The sequence below is a fragment of the Lodderomyces beijingensis genome (assembly GCF_963989305.1).
Source record: "Lodderomyces beijingensis strain CBS 14171 genome assembly, chromosome: 2".
Lineage (NCBI taxonomy): Eukaryota > Fungi > Ascomycota > Pichiomycetes > Serinales > Debaryomycetaceae > Lodderomyces > Lodderomyces beijingensis.
In genome coordinates this window covers 92876-111349 of record NC_089971.1, presented here as the reverse complement: position 1 = coordinate 111349, position 18474 = coordinate 92876, and the positions used below count along the sequence as shown (strand labels likewise).

At 47.9% G+C, this 18474-nt stretch overlaps 10 protein-coding genes across 10 annotated transcripts; 1 reads left to right on the top strand and 9 right to left on the bottom strand. All coding sequences in view use genetic code 12, as the record gives it.

Annotated features, from left to right (window-relative positions):
- Positions 1–1493: 1493 nt before the first annotated feature.
- On the bottom strand, positions 1494–2408 carry LODBEIA_P12190 (uncharacterized protein; the record flags this gene model as incomplete). Its single annotated transcript, XM_066971083.1, has 1 exon — positions 1494–2408. The coding sequence occupies one exon, from the start codon at positions 2406–2408 to the stop codon at positions 1494–1496; it is 915 nt and encodes a 304-aa protein (XP_066828157.1).
- Positions 2409–3178: 770 nt separating this feature from the next.
- On the bottom strand, positions 3179–7957 carry LODBEIA_P12180 (uncharacterized protein; the record flags this gene model as incomplete). The annotated part of the gene is made up of 1 exon (XM_066971082.1): positions 3179–7957. The coding sequence occupies one exon, from the start codon at positions 7955–7957 to the stop codon at positions 3179–3181; it is 4779 nt and encodes a 1592-aa protein (XP_066828156.1).
- A 1114-nt stretch (positions 7958–9071) lies between these two features.
- LODBEIA_P12170 (uncharacterized protein) lies at positions 9072–9530 on the bottom strand (the record flags this gene model as incomplete). Its single annotated transcript, XM_066971081.1, has 1 exon — positions 9072–9530. The coding sequence occupies one exon, from the start codon at positions 9528–9530 to the stop codon at positions 9072–9074; it is 459 nt and encodes a 152-aa protein (XP_066828155.1).
- Positions 9531–9715: 185 nt separating this feature from the next.
- Positions 9716–10000, top strand: LODBEIA_P12160 (uncharacterized protein; the record flags this gene model as incomplete). Its single annotated transcript, XM_066971080.1, has 1 exon — positions 9716–10000. One exon carries the CDS (start codon positions 9716–9718, stop codon positions 9998–10000), a length of 285 nt encoding a protein of 94 aa, XP_066828154.1.
- A 279-nt stretch (positions 10001–10279) lies between these two features.
- Positions 10280–11533, bottom strand: LODBEIA_P12150 (uncharacterized protein; the record flags this gene model as incomplete). The annotated part of the gene is made up of 1 exon (XM_066971079.1): positions 10280–11533. One exon carries the CDS (start codon positions 11531–11533, stop codon positions 10280–10282), a length of 1254 nt encoding a protein of 417 aa, XP_066828153.1.
- An 842-nt stretch (positions 11534–12375) lies between these two features.
- LODBEIA_P12140 (uncharacterized protein) lies at positions 12376–14469 on the bottom strand (the record flags this gene model as incomplete). The annotated part of the gene is made up of 1 exon (XM_066971078.1): positions 12376–14469. The coding sequence occupies one exon, from the start codon at positions 14467–14469 to the stop codon at positions 12376–12378; it is 2094 nt and encodes a 697-aa protein (XP_066828152.1).
- A 185-nt stretch (positions 14470–14654) lies between these two features.
- On the bottom strand, positions 14655–15131 carry LODBEIA_P12130 (uncharacterized protein; the record flags this gene model as incomplete). The annotated part of the gene is made up of 1 exon (XM_066971077.1): positions 14655–15131. The coding sequence occupies one exon, from the start codon at positions 15129–15131 to the stop codon at positions 14655–14657; it is 477 nt and encodes a 158-aa protein (XP_066828151.1).
- A 38-nt stretch (positions 15132–15169) lies between these two features.
- On the bottom strand, positions 15170–16270 carry LODBEIA_P12120 (uncharacterized protein; the record flags this gene model as incomplete). Its single annotated transcript, XM_066971076.1, has 1 exon — positions 15170–16270. One exon carries the CDS (start codon positions 16268–16270, stop codon positions 15170–15172), a length of 1101 nt encoding a protein of 366 aa, XP_066828150.1.
- Positions 16271–16330: 60 nt separating this feature from the next.
- Positions 16331–17533, bottom strand: LODBEIA_P12110 (uncharacterized protein; the record flags this gene model as incomplete). The annotated part of the gene is made up of 1 exon (XM_066971075.1): positions 16331–17533. One exon carries the CDS (start codon positions 17531–17533, stop codon positions 16331–16333), a length of 1203 nt encoding a protein of 400 aa, XP_066828149.1.
- Positions 17534–17619: 86 nt separating this feature from the next.
- LODBEIA_P12100 (uncharacterized protein) lies at positions 17620–18309 on the bottom strand (the record flags this gene model as incomplete). The annotated part of the gene is made up of 1 exon (XM_066971074.1): positions 17620–18309. The coding sequence occupies one exon, from the start codon at positions 18307–18309 to the stop codon at positions 17620–17622; it is 690 nt and encodes a 229-aa protein (XP_066828148.1).
- Positions 18310–18474: the final 165 nt, after the last annotated feature.

Below are 18474 nucleotides of genomic sequence, written 5' to 3'. Positions count from 1 at the left end.
GACTAAACAGTTTTAGCATGCCGTCACGATACATGACGGTTATGAACCATTAGCGATTGGCAAGAGAGAATGTTTTACTCCACTTTCCTATTCAGTCATCTATTCACTTGCTCAGTTTTTGACGATGGTACATGATAGTACGCGTCTCAGAGCAATAGTGGTTGTGGAAGGTCAACCAAATTGCTACTTTGCACTCGTCGCTTAGGAGATAACCTTGGAAACGATTGTGTCGGAGTTTCGAGAGAGTTCGAAACCATCGTACTGCTTTGAACAAGGGATGGTTGGTTCTGGACAACTCCAACGGTGCTTTGTGCTGTGTGCCGATCGATCCACAATCCTCTTGACCGATCAGCAGAGGCTTATTGGTGAGGGTCAGACATAAGTCTTGGTGCGTACCACCATGTTTGCAAGTGCTCGGCAGTGGTTTCAAAAATTTGTTGGGATTGTAAAGTGCGGAACTGTTTGAGATTGAGATGAGCAAAGGCAACATCACTTGCGGAACCTCCTTGCTCGTGGTGACACCAAAGTCCGGGTCAAACTCTTTCAAAATCCAGTAAAGGTGCGCAAGCACTGAATCAGGGAACATATGTTTCAAAGCTCAGGCATTATCACCAACAGTCGTCGGTGTTGCGTTCACGAGGGGTAAGTTTTAGACTCGGAGATACGTCCTTCTCGAAGAGAGAGCGGGGCGGATGGGGGAGTTGTAAAAAGAGCACACTCAAGAGATGAGGGGAGCCGCTCATGATCTGCGGTGGGGCATGCTACGACAAGCGCATTCTGCAAAGGCCATCTTGAAAAGCTCCCCGACAATTACAAAAGTGAGGGTTACCCCACACACGGTTGTTGGAAAAGACAATCAATAACTGCCCCTATTTCTTGTTATTCAAACGTTTAAACAACGTGAAACAGAGTCGACACTACCCCCGTTTGACGCGTTAATGGACAAGTGGAACAAAATAACCTCACACTGGGAAAAAGATGTTTCCTGAAGAGTTTTAACAACGCCCAGAGTTGAGTGTGCGCGCACGTGACTTCACAGTAAACCAGTGGTAGCCATGAAAACGAAACTGGAACATTTCATAGTGACGAAAACATGGCTTTTCTCTCCTCTATTGACACTATATAATTGAGCTTCATCTGCTCACTCAGTTGTCTGCTCAGCATCAAGGCCCAATTTCACAACCAATTCTACCTGACAACTTACATCACCAGAGGAAGTCATGCTTTATGAAATTTCTTCCGGTACAGGCCCTATCTTTGAAAATTTACGGAGCAAGAGCAGCCACCATCAATGAGAGTCTACTAACTCACGTGACAACCTTATTGTTTGGCTACGTGACACCTTCATTGACTCGGGAATAGAGGTTATTTGCCATGACTTTGTGTCCATCGGCATTAACGTTTCGCTTGACACCTCTCGCGTGAACCATCCAAGGCTTTTCAGAGTTTCCACTGGCTTATAGAAATCAGTATTCTATCTAACTATATAAAATTTACTTGAACTTCTTTCCAAACATGATAACTTGCAATTGATCGTACAAGGAAATGACACCGGCACCGGCAACACCTCTCAAGATGTTAGCACCGCAGCCCTTGAAAAGAGACTTGACACCTTCAGCGGCAATAACCTTTCTAGCACAGTCGAGAGCACCGTTGTACTTGACGGCTTGACCTGAGGTCATCATCATACGTCTTCTAACGGTATCCAATGGGTACGAAGCAGTAGAGGCACCGGTGGTGACGGCCCAACCCAAGAGGAACGAGGCCAAGAACGAGCCTTGCAATGGACCAACCAAGACAACTGGTTTCAACGAATCGTAGAGACCAAAGTAGAGACCTCTGTAGACAATGATACCAACAACGGAAGGACCGAAACCTCTGTAAAGACCGGCAATACCGTCGGAAGCCAAGGTCTTCTTGTAAACATCAATCAAACCGTTAAACTCTCTACCTTTACCGTCGCCTTTAGCAGACTTGGCGTCGTTGGCCAACCTGGTTCTGGCATAGTCCAAGGAGTAGACAAAGGCCAACGAAGTGGCACCGGCCAAACCACCAGAGGCCAAGTTACCTGCAAACCAGGTCCAGTAACCCTCATCTTTCTTGAAACCAAACATGGCCTTGAACTTGTCCTTGAAAGCAAAGTTCAAAGCTTGTGTTGGGAAGTATCTGATAACATTGGCGGTGTTACCTCTCCAAAAGGCAATGAGACCTTCATCTGCGGCCGTTCTTCTGAAACAGTCCCCGATACCAGTGTATGGGTGGGACAATCTACCTTGCTTCAACATCTCATCTTGATTCTGAATCAACAACTTGACTCTCTCAATTGGTGCTGCGGCAGTCTTGGAGATTGCGGCGGAGACACCTCCCATAAGGAAATCGACTAAGAAGTTACTCTTTTCAGCTGCCATTGTAGTATTGAATATGTAAACGGGGTTGCTTGGGTGAAATAAAAGGGGAGAAAAAAAAGAAGAGTGTGTAAAAAAGAGGAACAGGAATCAGGAAAAGTTTTCGACATTTTATAAGGAAAAACTTTTTCTCTTTCAGAAACTGCAATAGAGTTGAGCGAATAATTTTCTGATAAAAAGTTTTTTATTTTTGTATATTTCTGTTTTTTTTTATGCAACAACGGTGTTATTGGTGTCGTTTGAGTCGGGAGGTCATGCTGGATAATGTGAATACTATGCCAATGATGATGGATCAACCACCAACGGCTTAACGAGGAGGACTCCCGACTCAAAGACCCGTGTTGTTGGCACTTTTGTAGCTAGAGCTGGCGCCGTGACACACGACTTTCTGGTTATCGCGGTGATTTACGGAATAAAAAAAAATTCATGTAGGAACTGACAATGCACGGTTTTTATTGGCCAATTAGTGCCACCTATATAGAGGGAGAGAAAATTGTTAGACCTGGGCCAACGCAACGGCTCGGTACTGGTGACTCCCTCCCCATCCTATGTGTCCCTGCTGACCCCTCCAAGCAGCGCACATCCCAATGCCAATGCCAGTGCCCAATTGAACCTCACTTCATTCGCTCACTTTCTCCCCATTCCCATCGCTCGATTTTGTGGTATTTTCCACCTGAAAAATTTGAGCCAAAGAGCCAGTGCGCCTCGACACGCGCCATTAATCTTTTCTCGCTCCATCTCATCAACTGTTAGTTTTCTATAATCTACACTGTCTATCTATTTCTCTCGCTAATCATTGAAATGCGTCTCTGGTTTTCATCAAATACCTCCATTTGGATGGTTTCCGTCAGCAAGTCGGAGTGGTGGCGGAAGCTCTTGCTTTTCCTTCGCATTTGAGCGAGGAACCCCGGTGGTGGCGTGTGCGGCGTCGTGGCCTGGTTGCTCATGTCGACCCTATCGTCGGAGACGCGATGGTCCATGCTCATCCGGTTGACCACTGCGCTTGAGTAGGCGCTGATCTTTGGCCTATCGGGGTCTGTTGGGTCATAGTTGGCAGGGTACGGGTCGAAATCGCCTCTTTGCACGCACTCCCTGATGATGTCTTCGTCCTTGGGAAAGTACAATTTCTGTAAAATGTCATAGAAGAACCTTGGAAGTAGGCACACCAAGATTCCAATGAAGATGACCGCCCAGAACGCGGTCATGCCAAACACTTGCGCCGCCGCCTTGTAGAACTCCTGCGACGAGTACTCCGACGACGACCAGAGCCCCGTCCAGATAAACACAATGAGGATCGAGATGCCAATGATTAGCGAGCTGAGCCAGTCCCACCGACGTTGGTGGAAAAGCAAGTACAAGTTGCAACTTGTGCATGCAATGACTGTAACAGGCACCCCGACCCAGAACCTATGGTCGACCGGTTTCCCGTTCTCCCCAGGAAACAGCGTCTTGTACATCAAGTAAGGGAAAAAGAAGGAAATGGCACTCTGGTATATTCCGTCAAGACAGTAAATGTAAAACTTTAAATCGCTCATTTCGTTTCTCAAAATACCCGAGCGGTATAGTTGCGGCACAAGGAGACTCACTTTTGCGCTCACGTCTTGGTCAAAGATGCCCATGAAGATGACGGGAAGCGACGTGAATGCCAAGTTGTAGAACATGAGATAGGTAAACTCAAACAAGTACGTCCCGTCAAAGTCGCAGTAGATCCCGTACCAGAACAAGGCTATGTTGAAGATGATGTTTTTGTAGAAGAACGACGGGATCATTTCGCTGAAGCGTTTGTAGGACCACCGGCCGTGGGTGAGCAACAACCGCGCGAGGAACCGAAACTGGCCAAACGCATAATCAGAGGACATCACCGCTTGCCGGCCTTCTTCTCCCGCGATCCCCACACCGACATCCGCGGCTTGAATCATGGCCACGTCGTTGGACCCGTCTCCAATCGCCAAGGTCATGACATCCAACGTGTCCTTGACTAGCTTGACCACTGCGGCTTTCTGTGCGGGCGACACCCGGCAGCACAACACGGCTCTGCATTTTTTGCAGAGCAAGAGGAATTTCCGTTTGGTGTCGCGGTTCATCAAGGCAAGCTTTAATGCGTCCCCGTCAATAACCACGCCAAACCGGGCATCTGGAGCAGTGTGATCACCAATGGCAGCCTCTTGCTCGTCGATGGTGCCTTCCATGTTGAAGTGGCGGTTCAAGTAAAAGCTGATAACATTGTCGATGATTTGCGCCTCGGCGTTGCCAAAGCCTAGCTCGAGGCCCATCTTTTCTGTTTCCTCGCTAGAATAAGCAGTTTTGATCACGAGCAAGTCCATCTCGTTGCCCAATAAATTACACGAAAAGCCAATGTTGATCGCAGTCTCGACCTTGTCGCCAGTCAAGACCCACAACTTGATCCCGGCCTCGGCCAATAACGAGATGGCATCGGGGACCCCATCTTGTAACCGGTCTTCAATCGCGGTACCCCCAAGCAACACCAACTCCTGCTCGATAGCGTCCGCCACTTGTTCCATCTTGCCCTCTCTATCCTCCAACGAGGACGCCGCCACCTGGTGCCGTTTGTTCCACTCGGTGTACTGCTCCCACGTCAACTCTCGCTCGGCAATGCACAATGTCCGCAACCCCTCCGTGGCGTACTCCTCAAGGTCCCTAGCAGTGGCCTCGAGCATCTCCGGGTCGTTCTCGGTCTTGGACAACCGCTCATAAATAATGCTATCTGCACCTTTGCAGAGCAACAACGCCCTGGGCGGGTCACTCGGTATCTTGATAATAGTGCTCATTCTCTTTCTTGTGGAGTTAAACTCCAACGTGTTCAACACCTGGTACTCCTTGCACGTGCCAAACTCGTCCACCAAAAAGCCCTTTTTCGTGGTGCCTTTGAAATTGAACCCCAAGGAGCGGGCAGTGCCCACTAGCGCGGCCTCATCGGGGGATTGCGCTTTCAACACCAACTTGTGCGGGTTCTTTTCGCTCTGCTCGGCCAAGACCGAGTGGCACAATGCCAACGCCAACATGAAATGGTAGCCAGCCTCCTGTTGGTCTTCACCCGCAGCACCCAAGAGATCGTCAACAAACTTCAGCGAAACAAACGTGATTTCGTCATCGTAGGTGGTGCTTTTGAGCAACCCGCGCAACTTGTCAACCATCTCCACTTTATCCTCTGCAATCATCGCACGTTCATGCGCTGCCTCGGCTTCAACATCCACACCTTGACGTTTTCTCAACCCTGCCAACGCCTCTGTATACGCACGGCCATACGAGACACCGTTTATCGTACACTTTTTAAACTCCATCACGTTTTGCGTCAATGTCCCCGTCTTGTCACTAAATATATACTCAATCTGGCCCAAGTCGTCACTAATGGACCACGATTTCGGGGTGCACGGGAAATCCAACTTTGGATAGTACATCCCCACGTCGGAGTATATGAAAAACGCCTGCGCCGTTTTAATAATTTCAATGGTGATGTACAACGAGATGGGAACCAATGACTGGTACAATATCACCGCGACAAAGAACCCCACGAGCCCGTTGAGCGCGGGGGTGCCCGCAATGGTGCCAAACTCAAAGTAGTCCCGCGACGTCCCTGTTTTCCTATAATACAACCCATTGACTAAGCCCGAGACGAAACAAATGATAAACAACAAGAGAAAGTTCAACAAGACATAGTAGTTCAACTCCTTGGACATGCGCGATTGCTTTGTTGGCGTGACCCCGGCGTTGAGCATGATCTTGGTGTCGTCTCCGGTAAACACCACTATCCCAATAACCCATTTGGTGTTTCTCAAAGAGCATCCACGTAGAAGCAAGTTGTTGATAGTGACGGGCTCCTCTAGTGGGTGCCCGTTGCGAGCAGTGTATTTCAAGTTGCCCTCGTATGAGTAGAGGTTTGCATGCGGGCCCTCTGAGTCAATTTGGAACGACTTGTCGATCAAGTCGTCGGCTTTGGTGATTTTGTCATCGACTGAAGAGTACTTTAATGCTTGTTTGACCTTGAGGTTTGTCTCCCCATCGAGGTTCTTTGTCTCGACAAAGCAACAGTTGTCGTCGTCACTCGTGGATAGAATCACCACATCGGCGGGGACCTCGTCGTTGTTGTAGATACGCAAGAGGTCCCCCACTCTGACATCTTTCCAGCACTTGCGAACAAATTTTAGAGTCTTTGGTTGTGCCTGTCCCGAGGACCGTGGTTTGTGAAACGATTGTCGAATGGTTTCGCCAAACGGATCAATCGAGTTTCGCGGAGTGACAACATCACTTTCAAACGACTTTCGTGCTTCTCCCTCCTGGATGTTGTTTTCACGGTTGTGCTTTTCCCTCGCTCTATTCGCCCTTCCTTCCTTTGTGAGGCTGCTCTTCAGTGCTCCCCAGAACTTGACCAACAACTTTGTGTTCCACTTTTTGAACCTCCTCCAGAGAGACACTTTTTCATCATTCACGTTTCGGTTTTCATAGTGGTAGTCCGAGTCATGCACTTGTTCCAAAATATGCGTATGCTGGTTGTTCACTTCCAAGTCCGTGATTGTCCTCCTGGAGTCCTCTACGGCGTCCTTTATCGCGGTGATAATGACAATGACAATCAACGGCACCGCCGCCATTGACGGTGAGGGGACACCAAAGATCTGGAACGCACCCAAGATAATCAACGCAAGGAAATAAATATTGGCAATGTTGTGGAAAAACTGGTTGAATATGTTTTTCGGTAAGAACGTGAGTGGGGTGTACTTTGTCGTTCTGATCTTGTTCCTGGGGTAGTTGGTGTTTGGCTTGCCCGTCTCCATGTCTGTAAACTGTTCAGGGAGCTCTCTGTTGAACACCACTGTGCGCTTCTCCAGCTTTCTGTTTTTAGAATCCCCTTCCGGCGCGTCTTTGTTGCTGTCAGAGTCCGAGTCACGGTGGTGGAGCTCGGGGAAGTCAATCGAGTGAGTGTTTGGTTTCCTGATGGACTTGATCCTCCCTTTCAACAGTCGGTGGTGGTGCCCCTTGTCGTTGCGGTGTGGATGTAGTATCTTGTTCAAGGTCCTGGACCGGCCCACGCCTGTTTTGGCCAGATCGGGTCTCCCGTTTTTGTCTCTGAACGTGCCCCACCGGTGTCTTCTGGTGGCCAAGTCTTCATGCAGTCCCGACACCTCTGCTGTGTTTTCAGCTTCCTCCGCCTTGGGTTTCTGGTACACTTCATCCTCCAATATCACGTCGTCCAAAAAGGGAGACTTTGGCGATTTGGAAAACCGGTGCTTTGACGGGGAAACCGACGACGAAGACGACGACGAGGGGGGTGTTTGGTTGGACCCCAATTGAAACTTCAAACGAGAGCTTTTCCCGTTGTCGAATGAGTCTGCGGCAAGCTTTGGCGTGGGTGGCATGGAATCATCAGAGTATGAGTCGTGGTTGGCCAGGCTGGCCGAGCCGTGGTACGACAAACGGCCCTTGTCAAAGTGCGCTTCCAACGGTGATTTCAAGATTGAGCCATCATCGTCTTCCAACTCGGCGCTGTGATCACTAAAGGGACTCGTCTGTGCCCTGCTTTTATCACGACTCACCATGGTGCTGTAATTCTACTCAATGGGTCTGCGGTATTTTCGCAATCTTTCCATCCGATCCGGATCTTAGGTGAGATCTGGCAGTGAAAAGATACCAGTAGGTGAATGTGAAGCAGCGCGTTTGACTTTCGAAAGTCAACCTCAGCAATACAAACAACAGATCTTGGATTCACCGGTTTGGTTGTAAAAAAAAAAGCCAGGCCCTTGACCTTTTTCAGAGAAACACGATTCTTTTAATAAAGCCCGAAATATAAAATATTAAAAGAAAAAAAAAAAAAGATTAAAATTTCATTACGGGTTGACATGATTACGGGGTTTGACTGAGAGACCCCCTTCCTCTTGTCAGCCATCTTACTACCTGGCCTTCAGGCGCTTTTCAGTCTACCAGAGCAGTTGCTTTTGCTTAGTGGATGGTCCTTGACTGCACATCGCCTGCCCGTGAAGTAGCAAGGGGGCTGCGTGGTGTGGGCATCTGACCAACGTCATTTCTAACCGGGAACCTGCGGCACGAAGAGTTCGCTTTTCCTTTTCTTTTTTTTTTTTTTTTATTGCCGCTTTCTCTTTCGGTCAATATCAAAACTGCATTCGTGGAAATTCCGTTTTCACCAGGATATGCGGTGTTTATACTGAGACCATAGCATCGGGACAATAGCTAGGTTATGGGATCTGTATGTGATCACGACCATAAGTGGACTGTCTTGTTCTCATTGGTGGAGTTAACCACCACAAAAGAGTCCGAGATTCTCTATTTTCTTTTTGTTTTTTTTTTTCAAGAATGTTCGGGATCGGTTAGTTCAGATTCGGGGCTGGGAGCAACGGCCGTGTTTGGTTAACAAACGACGCGTTGGGTTGAGTTTGTTCTCCATCACCTGGATACATTTACCCTCGACAGGCCTGTGGTGGCCACCCGAATATGAGGTTGTAAACAAGCCCTGCGAAGCAGACCCGCCAGATCTCAAAATCTTATTGTTGAGACTACTATTAATAGGTGAACTTACTCGTAGCAGTATACGGTACAACGACTAGTTCTGTCCACACACATATGATAAAAGATCATCATTCATTATCTAAAAAAAAAAAAAACCCTCTGGTGTAGTTCCCATGCCTTGTAAACAGCTCATTCCTTTCTCGTCGCGTATTTGGCAGTCCATTCCTTTGCCACTTCGACGGCCTTCTTTTCGTCCCGCTTCCAGTCTTCGGCAACATCATTCGCCAAAGGGTCGTCCGGGTTTGGTGCGCCCAACAAGGCCTGTATGCTCAACAAGATGGTTCTGATCTGCAATGCCGGCGACCAGTTGTCCTTGAGCACGTCTAAACATATTCTCCCCAACTTGTCGATATTGGGATGGTAGATCTTGGTCAAAAAGCGCACTTTTGGGGCACACATGGGGTAGTCGTCAGGTAAATAGAGCTCGAGGTGGAACACTCCTTCAGCGTAGGGGGACTGGCTCGGCCCGTCGATTGTCACTTCAAAGTATCGAAGGTTGTCTTCGCTTGGCGTCGCGGTGATCCCCGGGACTGGGTCACTTACTAACCGCTCGGTCTCCTTGAGGATTCGTTTGGGAAGTGCAGCCATTAATTAGTGTGGAGGCTGTAAAATTGGGTGTCAAAAAAGACACCAGTGGTTGGTGATTTTCCCTCTCTGTTATCACCTTGCTCGCCCTCGTTTGTACAAAGTCGTGCAAGCGCTGTCAAAATCGGCCAATAGGTCAAGAGTGAAGATTTCCCTCGAAGCTGTTGCTAGCCCCACTCACGTCACTAATGAGGCAAAGCATGGGTCAGGGGTCGCCAATGTCCCACAAGTTTATCGTGGGCACCATCGCAGTACTTGTTGGAGTCTATGCCGCGCACAAAGTTGGCTCTGATTTCCAGTTTGTCAAATACGAACCACACTCTCCCGAGGAAGTCGAGCGCAGGCAAAGGGAGAAAGTCCCAGTCAAGATGACTGTTCTGGACTCTGCAACTTTAGAGCTAACTCCGGAGGCAAAGTCGAGGATACAAAAGAAGATGCAACAGGAGCAGCGAGGCCAGAATGAGCGAGATTGAGTCAACTGGGTATGGTTTACTTGGCACTGGCAATGCGTGAGCTGACACTGTAGCACCAGAATGAGACTGAAGGGAAAAGAGAGAACAATTGCAATGGTCTGTCCCCATTAAACCAGCGGTAGCTGTGTAAAAGTCTTTATTCTCACGCATCCTTCTCCTAAGGGGCGCGATATCATGGTGCTGAGTCAGAATGGGATAGTGATACTTTTTATAGCATTTTCGCAACAAAATTTGCCAAAATACTTTCACATGTAAATGACATCTCCTCTATACACTAACCTATCCACTTCGAAAATTCATGTACAACAAGTTGTACTCATTTTTCAAATCGTACACCGCCTTTTCATTCCTTTTGTAGCCCAATTCCTTCAAGATCAAGTCGCACCCAACCAACTGCTTTCCAGTCAAGTGCTGCTCATCCGAAATCTCCTCAATCAAGGTCAAGGAAAACTTCTTTGGCTTGAAAATCTTCAACACTTTGGTCAAGACTGTGATCACGTCCACTGTTTCGTTAAAGGGGTAGTTGGTTTCAAACGACGCGTAGCTCCAGCCCGACTCGGGAGTTATGTGGAGCGTGTAGTAGTACCCACCGGCAACGTTGGAACAGATGGAGTTGGAAGAGTAGCCACAGGGAGTAAATGCAAAGGCATCGTTGATGAACTCAAAATTGGCGCTAGCCTGGAGGCAGTTGTCGTCAGTCTTGCAATCCATGCAGTCCTCGTCTTCGGAAACGTCCGACAACGAAGGCGAAGGCAAATGAGTATTGACCCTTGGCGATTGGAAAACCGTGTCCAACTCTGTCTCCATCATGGTTTCCCAGCCTAGCTCGTGTCCCAAATCATCCTGCTCGCCAATATCGTCACCTGGTTTTCTCGAGTAGATAAACTTGGACGCACACTCCGGGTCCAACTCAGTCATCAATATTTCAAAAGTCTGGTCTGCGCTGCTGCCAGCCAGAGGGTGGTCTTGCTCTTCTCCTCCTACATAAAGATACCAATGGTCGTCGCTGTCAAAGTTGCCCACGACGTAGGACTTGCCCAAGCTAAAGTGCTGGTTCAACAACGACACCTCGTGTTTCCAGTCCTTGTGCACGTGGATCTGTTTCTCGGGGAACATGAAAGATCTTCTTGAGTAGAAGACTCGGTAGATTTCCTTGCTGCCCATTGCGCAGATGGACTGCGCCATTGTGAACAACTCCTCCAAGCATGCTAGCGTAGTGGTGGTACCGCACGTTTTCAAGATCAACTTGTGTGGGAACACAAACAACGACGATTCACTCAACAAGTACGCGTCCATGTACCTGGACGATTTCATGGACAAGATCTTGCAGCTGACCAAGTCCAACATCTTGGCCCAAGACTCTCTCGCGATAGAGCGCAAACCTCCCACTGGTGCGCTCTCGGGCAAGACACTCTCCGACTTCCAAAACCAAATCTCCAACAACTTTTCTGGACCTTCAAAGGCAAACGTGGAGTCTAAGTTGATCGATAGTTCATGGTCGACAAACGGTTCGGGGCAAGCAGGAGTGGCCATAGCGAAACTTACTCTTGTGGGGTTCGCTTATTGAAACGGAGAAGTAGCAAGAAACGTTCCAATTGGTAAACTGTGGAGGTGGGTTGCTTTTTTGATGTCAGCGGTGTTTCTCAGGTAAGAATTTGAACGACACGATCGGCGTAGGTGTGATTGTAAGAGTTGCACTTGCTCTGGTAGTACTTTATATTTTCGGCGTTACCCGGGCTCGATCAATCTATTGATAAAAAATAGGCTTTTTCGTAGTGGTTTCTTTGGCATATAAGCACTTTTCACGGAGACTTCAACAAGGACTCAAAAAGACTTTGTTTTTGAAATCGACTTGAAGTAACAGCTCCTGTTTTGTTTGACACGAGACGACGATGGCTTGAAAAGTCTTTTTCGCTGCAAAATTTATGAAAGGGACGATGCGGCCTGTGCTGAGTTCTAACCAGGAGCTCTCTATTATTCAATACTAAAACTCGGACGAAAAGATAAACGGGGGGAGTTTTGGTGATTGCTTTGGGGATGAATGGGTGAATTGGTTGTAAAAAAAAAAAGAAGAAAAATCTCAGCTCTATTATTGCGCAACGTTACTGCAGGCGTGGTGAAAAAAAAAAAAAAAAAAAAAAACAGAGAAAAAGTGACTCTATTCTGCGCAGTGGTGGTAACAGCAAAGCTGCGTACAACGTGAACGGGACAAGGGCAAACACACTGCACAGGGTGATCTTAAGAAATTGCTCTGTTGCACAATGGACGAGTTTGCAAACGCCACCAGCCTCAATGGTCGCACGACCGTTATCTCCATTGGCCTCAAAAGGAAACAAGAATACTCTATTTCATTGGTTACACTGCATCTGTTTAATCTAAACACTTGCCACGATTTCGCTTGCATTTCGCAACACCTCAACCATTCTAATACACTCTTTTCTCTTCTGCACAGTGAGTTCATTCTCCTTGACCAAGTCGGGCAACTCAGGGTTGCTGTACATTTTCTCCAACAACTCCTTCTGGATCTCGTCCTTGGACTTGTTGATCAATTTCAACATGATCGCCTTGGGGACGATGTCAGCGACTGTTCTCTTGACAATATTATAGTACGATGAGATCAACAATTTGATCACTTCTGTCTCCATGGTTTCTCTCTCGGTCATTGTACCCGTTGCTCTCAACACCGGTGGCGGGGCCTCCATCTGCTGCAATCTCTTTTTGTTCTTGGAAGAGAAAAAGCCACCAAAGAATCCATTTGATGACTCCTCCGGCCTGGCAGAGTTTGCTGGGTGTTGTGGGTGTTGTGGTTGTTGTTGTTGTTGTTGCTGCTGTGGCACCGGTTTCCCAGTCTTTGGATCAACTTGCACTTGAGGCTTTGGGTGGAACTTCTCCTCTACAAACGCCATAGCTTGGGTTCCGGTCAACAAGTCAGGGTGTGCTGTGTTGACATACGTTTCCTCGGACTTGATCAAGTCAGTGACAAACTCATTTGTTGGCACCAACGCTTCTCTTAGGTACTGGATGAAATGGTTGGACAACTGTTCCTTCAACGCAGGGTATCTAGTGTATTGCGGTTGGTTAATGATTTGCGACAAGATGCGAACCAACTCGTCAAAGATCAAATTGATGCATCGAATCGATGGCTCCTCCATTCTCTTGATTTGCTGCTTAACCAAAACTGTAAACGCAGCAGTGCCCACAAACAACGACGGAGCCGAACCCGAGGTGTTGTGCAAGATTGTTCTGATATCGGCGTCTCTGATCTGGTCAAACGGGTCCAACGCATTGATCCCGTTTTTGTAGATTTCATGAAACACAAACGAGATCCGCGCGCCGCCGCTCAACTCTTGCGAGCTCAACTCCTTCGACTCACCATCCAAGATCCCCGTGTAGTCCTTGGTAAAGTTTGTAATCATGCTCAACGCAATGGACGCGGGCGACTCTGCCATCTCGGGTCCCAACAAACTCAACTCGTTCAGGTACTTTTTCAACGAGTGCTCAATCTTCATTTTGATATCCGGCAACGTGCTCTTGATGTGGTGGAGCAAGATGCCGTTCAATTTCTTGGCAAGATAGGGCGTGCCGCAGAACTGGGCCTTGGCTCTGTAGGAAGGGTGGTTTTCAAAGAAATTGGCCTCATTAGCCAACGCTTGTCGAATGGTCTTTTTCGTTTCAATGTCCTTTTGCCCTCTGTTGATGACTGGCACATAGCCAAATCTCAACGGAATCACCCTTCCAGCCAAGATATCAATAACGTCGGTGCCTTGGTCCATCAAGTCGACTTTGGTCAAGACACCAATAGTACGCGAGCCCTCAGGGTCAACCTCCCTGGCCAACTTCAACCCGTCCGAGTTGGCCAAATCCGTGTTTGCCGCGTTTACCGACAAGATGATGGCGTTGGGCTTGGAAATAAACTTCATAATCATGTCTCTGATTTGCTTCTCAATATCCTTTGGCTGGTCTCCAACGGGCACTTTTGTCAAACCGGGCAAGTCCACCAACGTCAATGTCAACACGTGGGGCGAGTAGATTCTCAAATTGATGGGCACGGGCGAGATACCCAAGTTCTTACCGGTCTTGGCGTCCGTTTCACGCACAATTTCAGTCCTGATGTCTTCAAAGTTGTAAAACTTTTTACCTGGGAGATGCAAAAACTCCCCCCACTCGTCAGGGTTGTCTTCCTTCTGCCCGCCGCCTTCATTCGCTTCGATATCGAGTAGCTCTTGTTTGTTTTTAGGGGTGGCTCTTCTATTGGTCAACTGCAAAACCAACGGTCTTCTAGTGACAATACCCGTGCCTCGTGGAAGAAAGTCTCTCCCTACAATGTTCTCCAACACTGAAGATTTGCCCGAGGATTGCGATCCCACAACGGTGATCTGAGGCAAGTCGACTGGTGACTGCGAGCCGCCGCCCAATGGAGCCAAAGCATCCTGCAACTTGTTGATTGTAGCAATCAAGCCCTCATCCATGATTGATAATGGCGGAGTGAGGTTGGACAGTTTTGGAGTAGGGCGATAACAATCTGTATATTAAATATTTACAAGTTGTAGTTTTCATCTTGGTGGCACCGGCAACAAGTTTTTCACCGGTACACACGACCTACAGCTAACGAACACCGTTGACCGATGTGATCTCACGCCGGAAACAACTGGTGTTAGTCCATGACGTATACATTGATCTGCAAGTCTGTATACTTTGCAAGAACTGCTTCGGTGTCTTGCCATGGCACTCCGAATATCCCCGCGTTGATCTTTGGCATGTTGATGACAGCTTTGCCGTTGTCTGTTTCAACGTCGATTGCCTTTAATTGACCAACGAGATCATGCACTGCCTCATCCGTGAGCGCCACAATCTCCTCTGGTGTCTGCTGAAAGTCACTGGTGAACAAACAGGCAATGTAGATCCTATTCTTGTCAAAATCATCACCTTTCAACAACAACGAGGTTCCGAGCAAGTTTCGATTCCCGTGGCAGTATTCGCTGTACTGTTGATTAGCGTGAGGAAACTTGCGTCTAAACACAGCTGCGATCCCGCCGCCCCAGCTTCCGCCAGTGTTGCAAGCGTGTGCTAGTATACACGGTTTACGGGCTGTATGGCTAAACAAGTCGCCCTTGATGTATTTGATTGGCATTCGGAAAATTGAGAGAGAAGAAAAGCAACTGTGGGTTGTTACATTTTTACAAACACTGTTTCTCCGGGGGACACATGCCCCACCCCGTTCCAAAAGAACCCCTTTTCACTGCCGCACCCAAACGCATTTTCAAACACCTGCTCTTGTGCGAGACGTGACCCATACGACGTCTCCTCGTAGCTGCTCTGGAGTGCGAAACAGTCGTGGTATTTCGAAACATCGTGTTGCGGCTGGAACCGGTGCTGGGGAGTCACCATGTAGAACTCTATCAAGTCACCTACACTGGGTTGTGCCTCCGCTGATAGCGCGATTATGTCAGCTTTAGCTCCCCATCCCCCGCCACCTGCAACCACTTTGAATCTATCAACGTGGGTGGTGCCCTGTTTCCTCACCTTGACATACACTTCTGTATCTTTCGACTTGAGGCTCATCAACAGATTGTTCTCTTCTAAAAACTTGGCAGCTGGCTTGTTCTCAACCTGTTTTAGTAAATTACCCACGCATTTTGTAATTTTGAACGACTCGTTCGGGTATAGTGGAGTCCAATGGTCTTCGACAATAGCTCTTGAGTGTCGTGGTATCACGCCATGCGGTAACTCCAAGCTCAACTCACACAAGTGCTGTCCCGAGAGGCCCATTTTCGAGTCAAAGTAAAACAAGGTGATGATTGAACCCGAGGAGAAAACGGTGTTTGCAAGAGTAACCCGTGCCTCCATTTCATTCTTCAACTTGAAACTAACGCTCCCGGTGATGTCCTTCCAGTTTTTTCTCGCAGAGACAGGGTTGATCCCGTCGCTTTCGCGTGGCGGTTTGTTGATGTCGTCTTTTTCCTCAAGTAGCACCGACGTGCCGATTTTCATTTCCTGCTCAAGCCACAACTCACTCACACCGTTCCTACTTGAAAACGGAACCATTGTGTCGATGCCCGCTACAACAACCTGTAGTCTGTTTGTCTGGTGTAGATCGATGGCATCTTGAATGATGTTGGGTAGGCACGTCGGTGTCGAGAAAACTAGCACCGACTTGGGGGTAACGTTGCTTGGAGGAGTTAGTCTAAAGTCAACGGGGTTTACTGTTGTTCGTGCATGGTGCTTGAATGCTGGAGAATGAACGAATCGTGCTAGTTGCTTACGGATCATCTTGTTGGTGTCTATAGAGTGGTTCTATATATTTCGCAGCACCATTTTTTTTTTTCCGCCCTAGGTCAATTTTCGCTTCTTGAATCCCTCGGCACCCTCGTCATTATCCCGATGCAGAGCTTGCTTAGCTTTGGCGAATTCCGATTCCAAGTCAAAGTCCTCATCGCCCTTGTTTTCAACCCCCCTTTGAGTCTCCTTTTCAGCCTCGGCTAGTTCCTTTGCCAAGTCGACCCCTTCACCACCATGAGCCAAGACCTTTTTCAACACTGGGCCCCACACTCTATCACCCCTTTGGAAGTTCTCCAACTCAAACACATTGCGACCCAAAACCCATTCCGACTGCTTCGTTCTAACAAGATCCACCATATACGCAGAGGAGTCCATTGCACGGCCAATGTCACTGATTAAACTCCGGATATAGGTCCCTGACGATACATCGGCGGTGAAATGGAACATGGGCAATTTGTCCGGATGGCTCTCGTCCTCTGACAACAACCGTGGCTTGCACTCTTGAGGCACTCCCCCAGTTTGCTCAAGGTACTGTTTGGAAAAATACAATGGCGAGTCGTTTAACGTGGGGTTGTTCATCAACGCATGTTCTTTTGCGACGCCGTTTTCATCCAACTCGCTTTCCAATCTTTTAAAGTCATGTTCAGTGGTGAGGAGGTCCTCCTCACACACTTTGATACGCCCCACGTTAACCTCTCGCACTTTGATATCCCTCGGTATGGGTTTCCCCTCTCTCGCGTATTCATACAAGGGCTTGCCGTCCACTTTCAACGCGGAGAAAATCGGTGGAGTTTGTTTAATGTCGCCAACAAATTTCTCCGCCGCGTGTAAAACCGAGTCTGGTGTTATATGTGCTATTTCATTCTGAGACACAATCTGTCCCTCTGAATCACCCGTTGTCGTGGCAATACCAAGCAATGCCTTGGCTTCGTAGGTCTTTTGGCACTCGGTGAGGTAGTACTGTAGCTTCTTTGTACCTAGCCCAACGCCAACAACCAACACCCCTCTCGCTAAAGGGTCCAACGCGCCCCCGTGCCCGATTTTCACCTTGGCGTTGGCTATTTTCTTTTTGGCCTTGTTTTTCCACTTCTTGTCCTGGCCCAAGTCGTAGGACATCTTGTCTCGTATCGCTTGCATATCCAGGGCAAACACTTGCGACTTGGTGAAGATTTCTTGTAACTCTGCAATTATGTTGGCTGAGGTTCTCCCACTGGGTTTGTTTATGGCAAACACACCGTTCATGACTTGCTTCATCGTGGTGGTGGTTGAAGTATCTACAGGTTACGAGGGGATGAGGTTGGAAACTTGTATATCCAACTGCGAAAAATATTCATTTTTGGTTAGTATTTAGCGCGCCGCCATAGACTTTGAAGGATTACACGTACTGACAAATATGCTGTTTTCCTTGGTGAAGTGATTACCAAGTCGACTCCGTCTTTTTGAAACTGTTCATTCTGATGTCTGATAAACGCTTCCAATTTGGTAACTTGTCTCCTGGAGTAAGTGTACAAATGACAAAAGTTCATCAACAGGAGGAATAACCCGCCAGTCAAGACGTTGCAAATGTTTTCACAAAGAGTCCATACTGAGAACGGGTTGAAGGCTAGTTGCAACTTGAAGTTGATGGTGGTGACAAGTTTGAGCAAGTCTTGTTCCGATATGCGTTGCCGGAGCTGCAAGATTTCAGATGTAACTCCAAACTCATGCTGATCAAACGTGGCCATGACCGAGTTACTTTCCTCTGATTTGATTGCCCCTGGCTCTTGCCCTGGGTAGAATATAGAGAACTGCGGTATCAAGTCCGAGCACTGGATATCATAACAACGTGGTATTCTTACAACCCTCGTGTGCTTGAACGACACGGATGACTGGTCTTTGTAATGGTTGGGAAAGTGGTTTACGACTACCACGGGCAGTTCAGAACCACCCAGCTGCGACACTAAATACTCATGGTAGTTAAAGAACACTAGATCTGGCGGTGTCTCTTGAGCATTGCCAATGTTGTACTTGTCATTGACATGGTTTGTCATTTGGTAGTTGTGGTGGGTGGCACCTAGCAGGTGTTGATAAACTGCGCAACAAAAGTGAAGAGGTACTAGCAAAGAAAAAAAAAAATCAAGCCTTCTTCACCGACTCTTTTCTTTCTTTCCACCATGTTTTAATCAGCTACTATCCCTGGTATGTTACAAATCTCT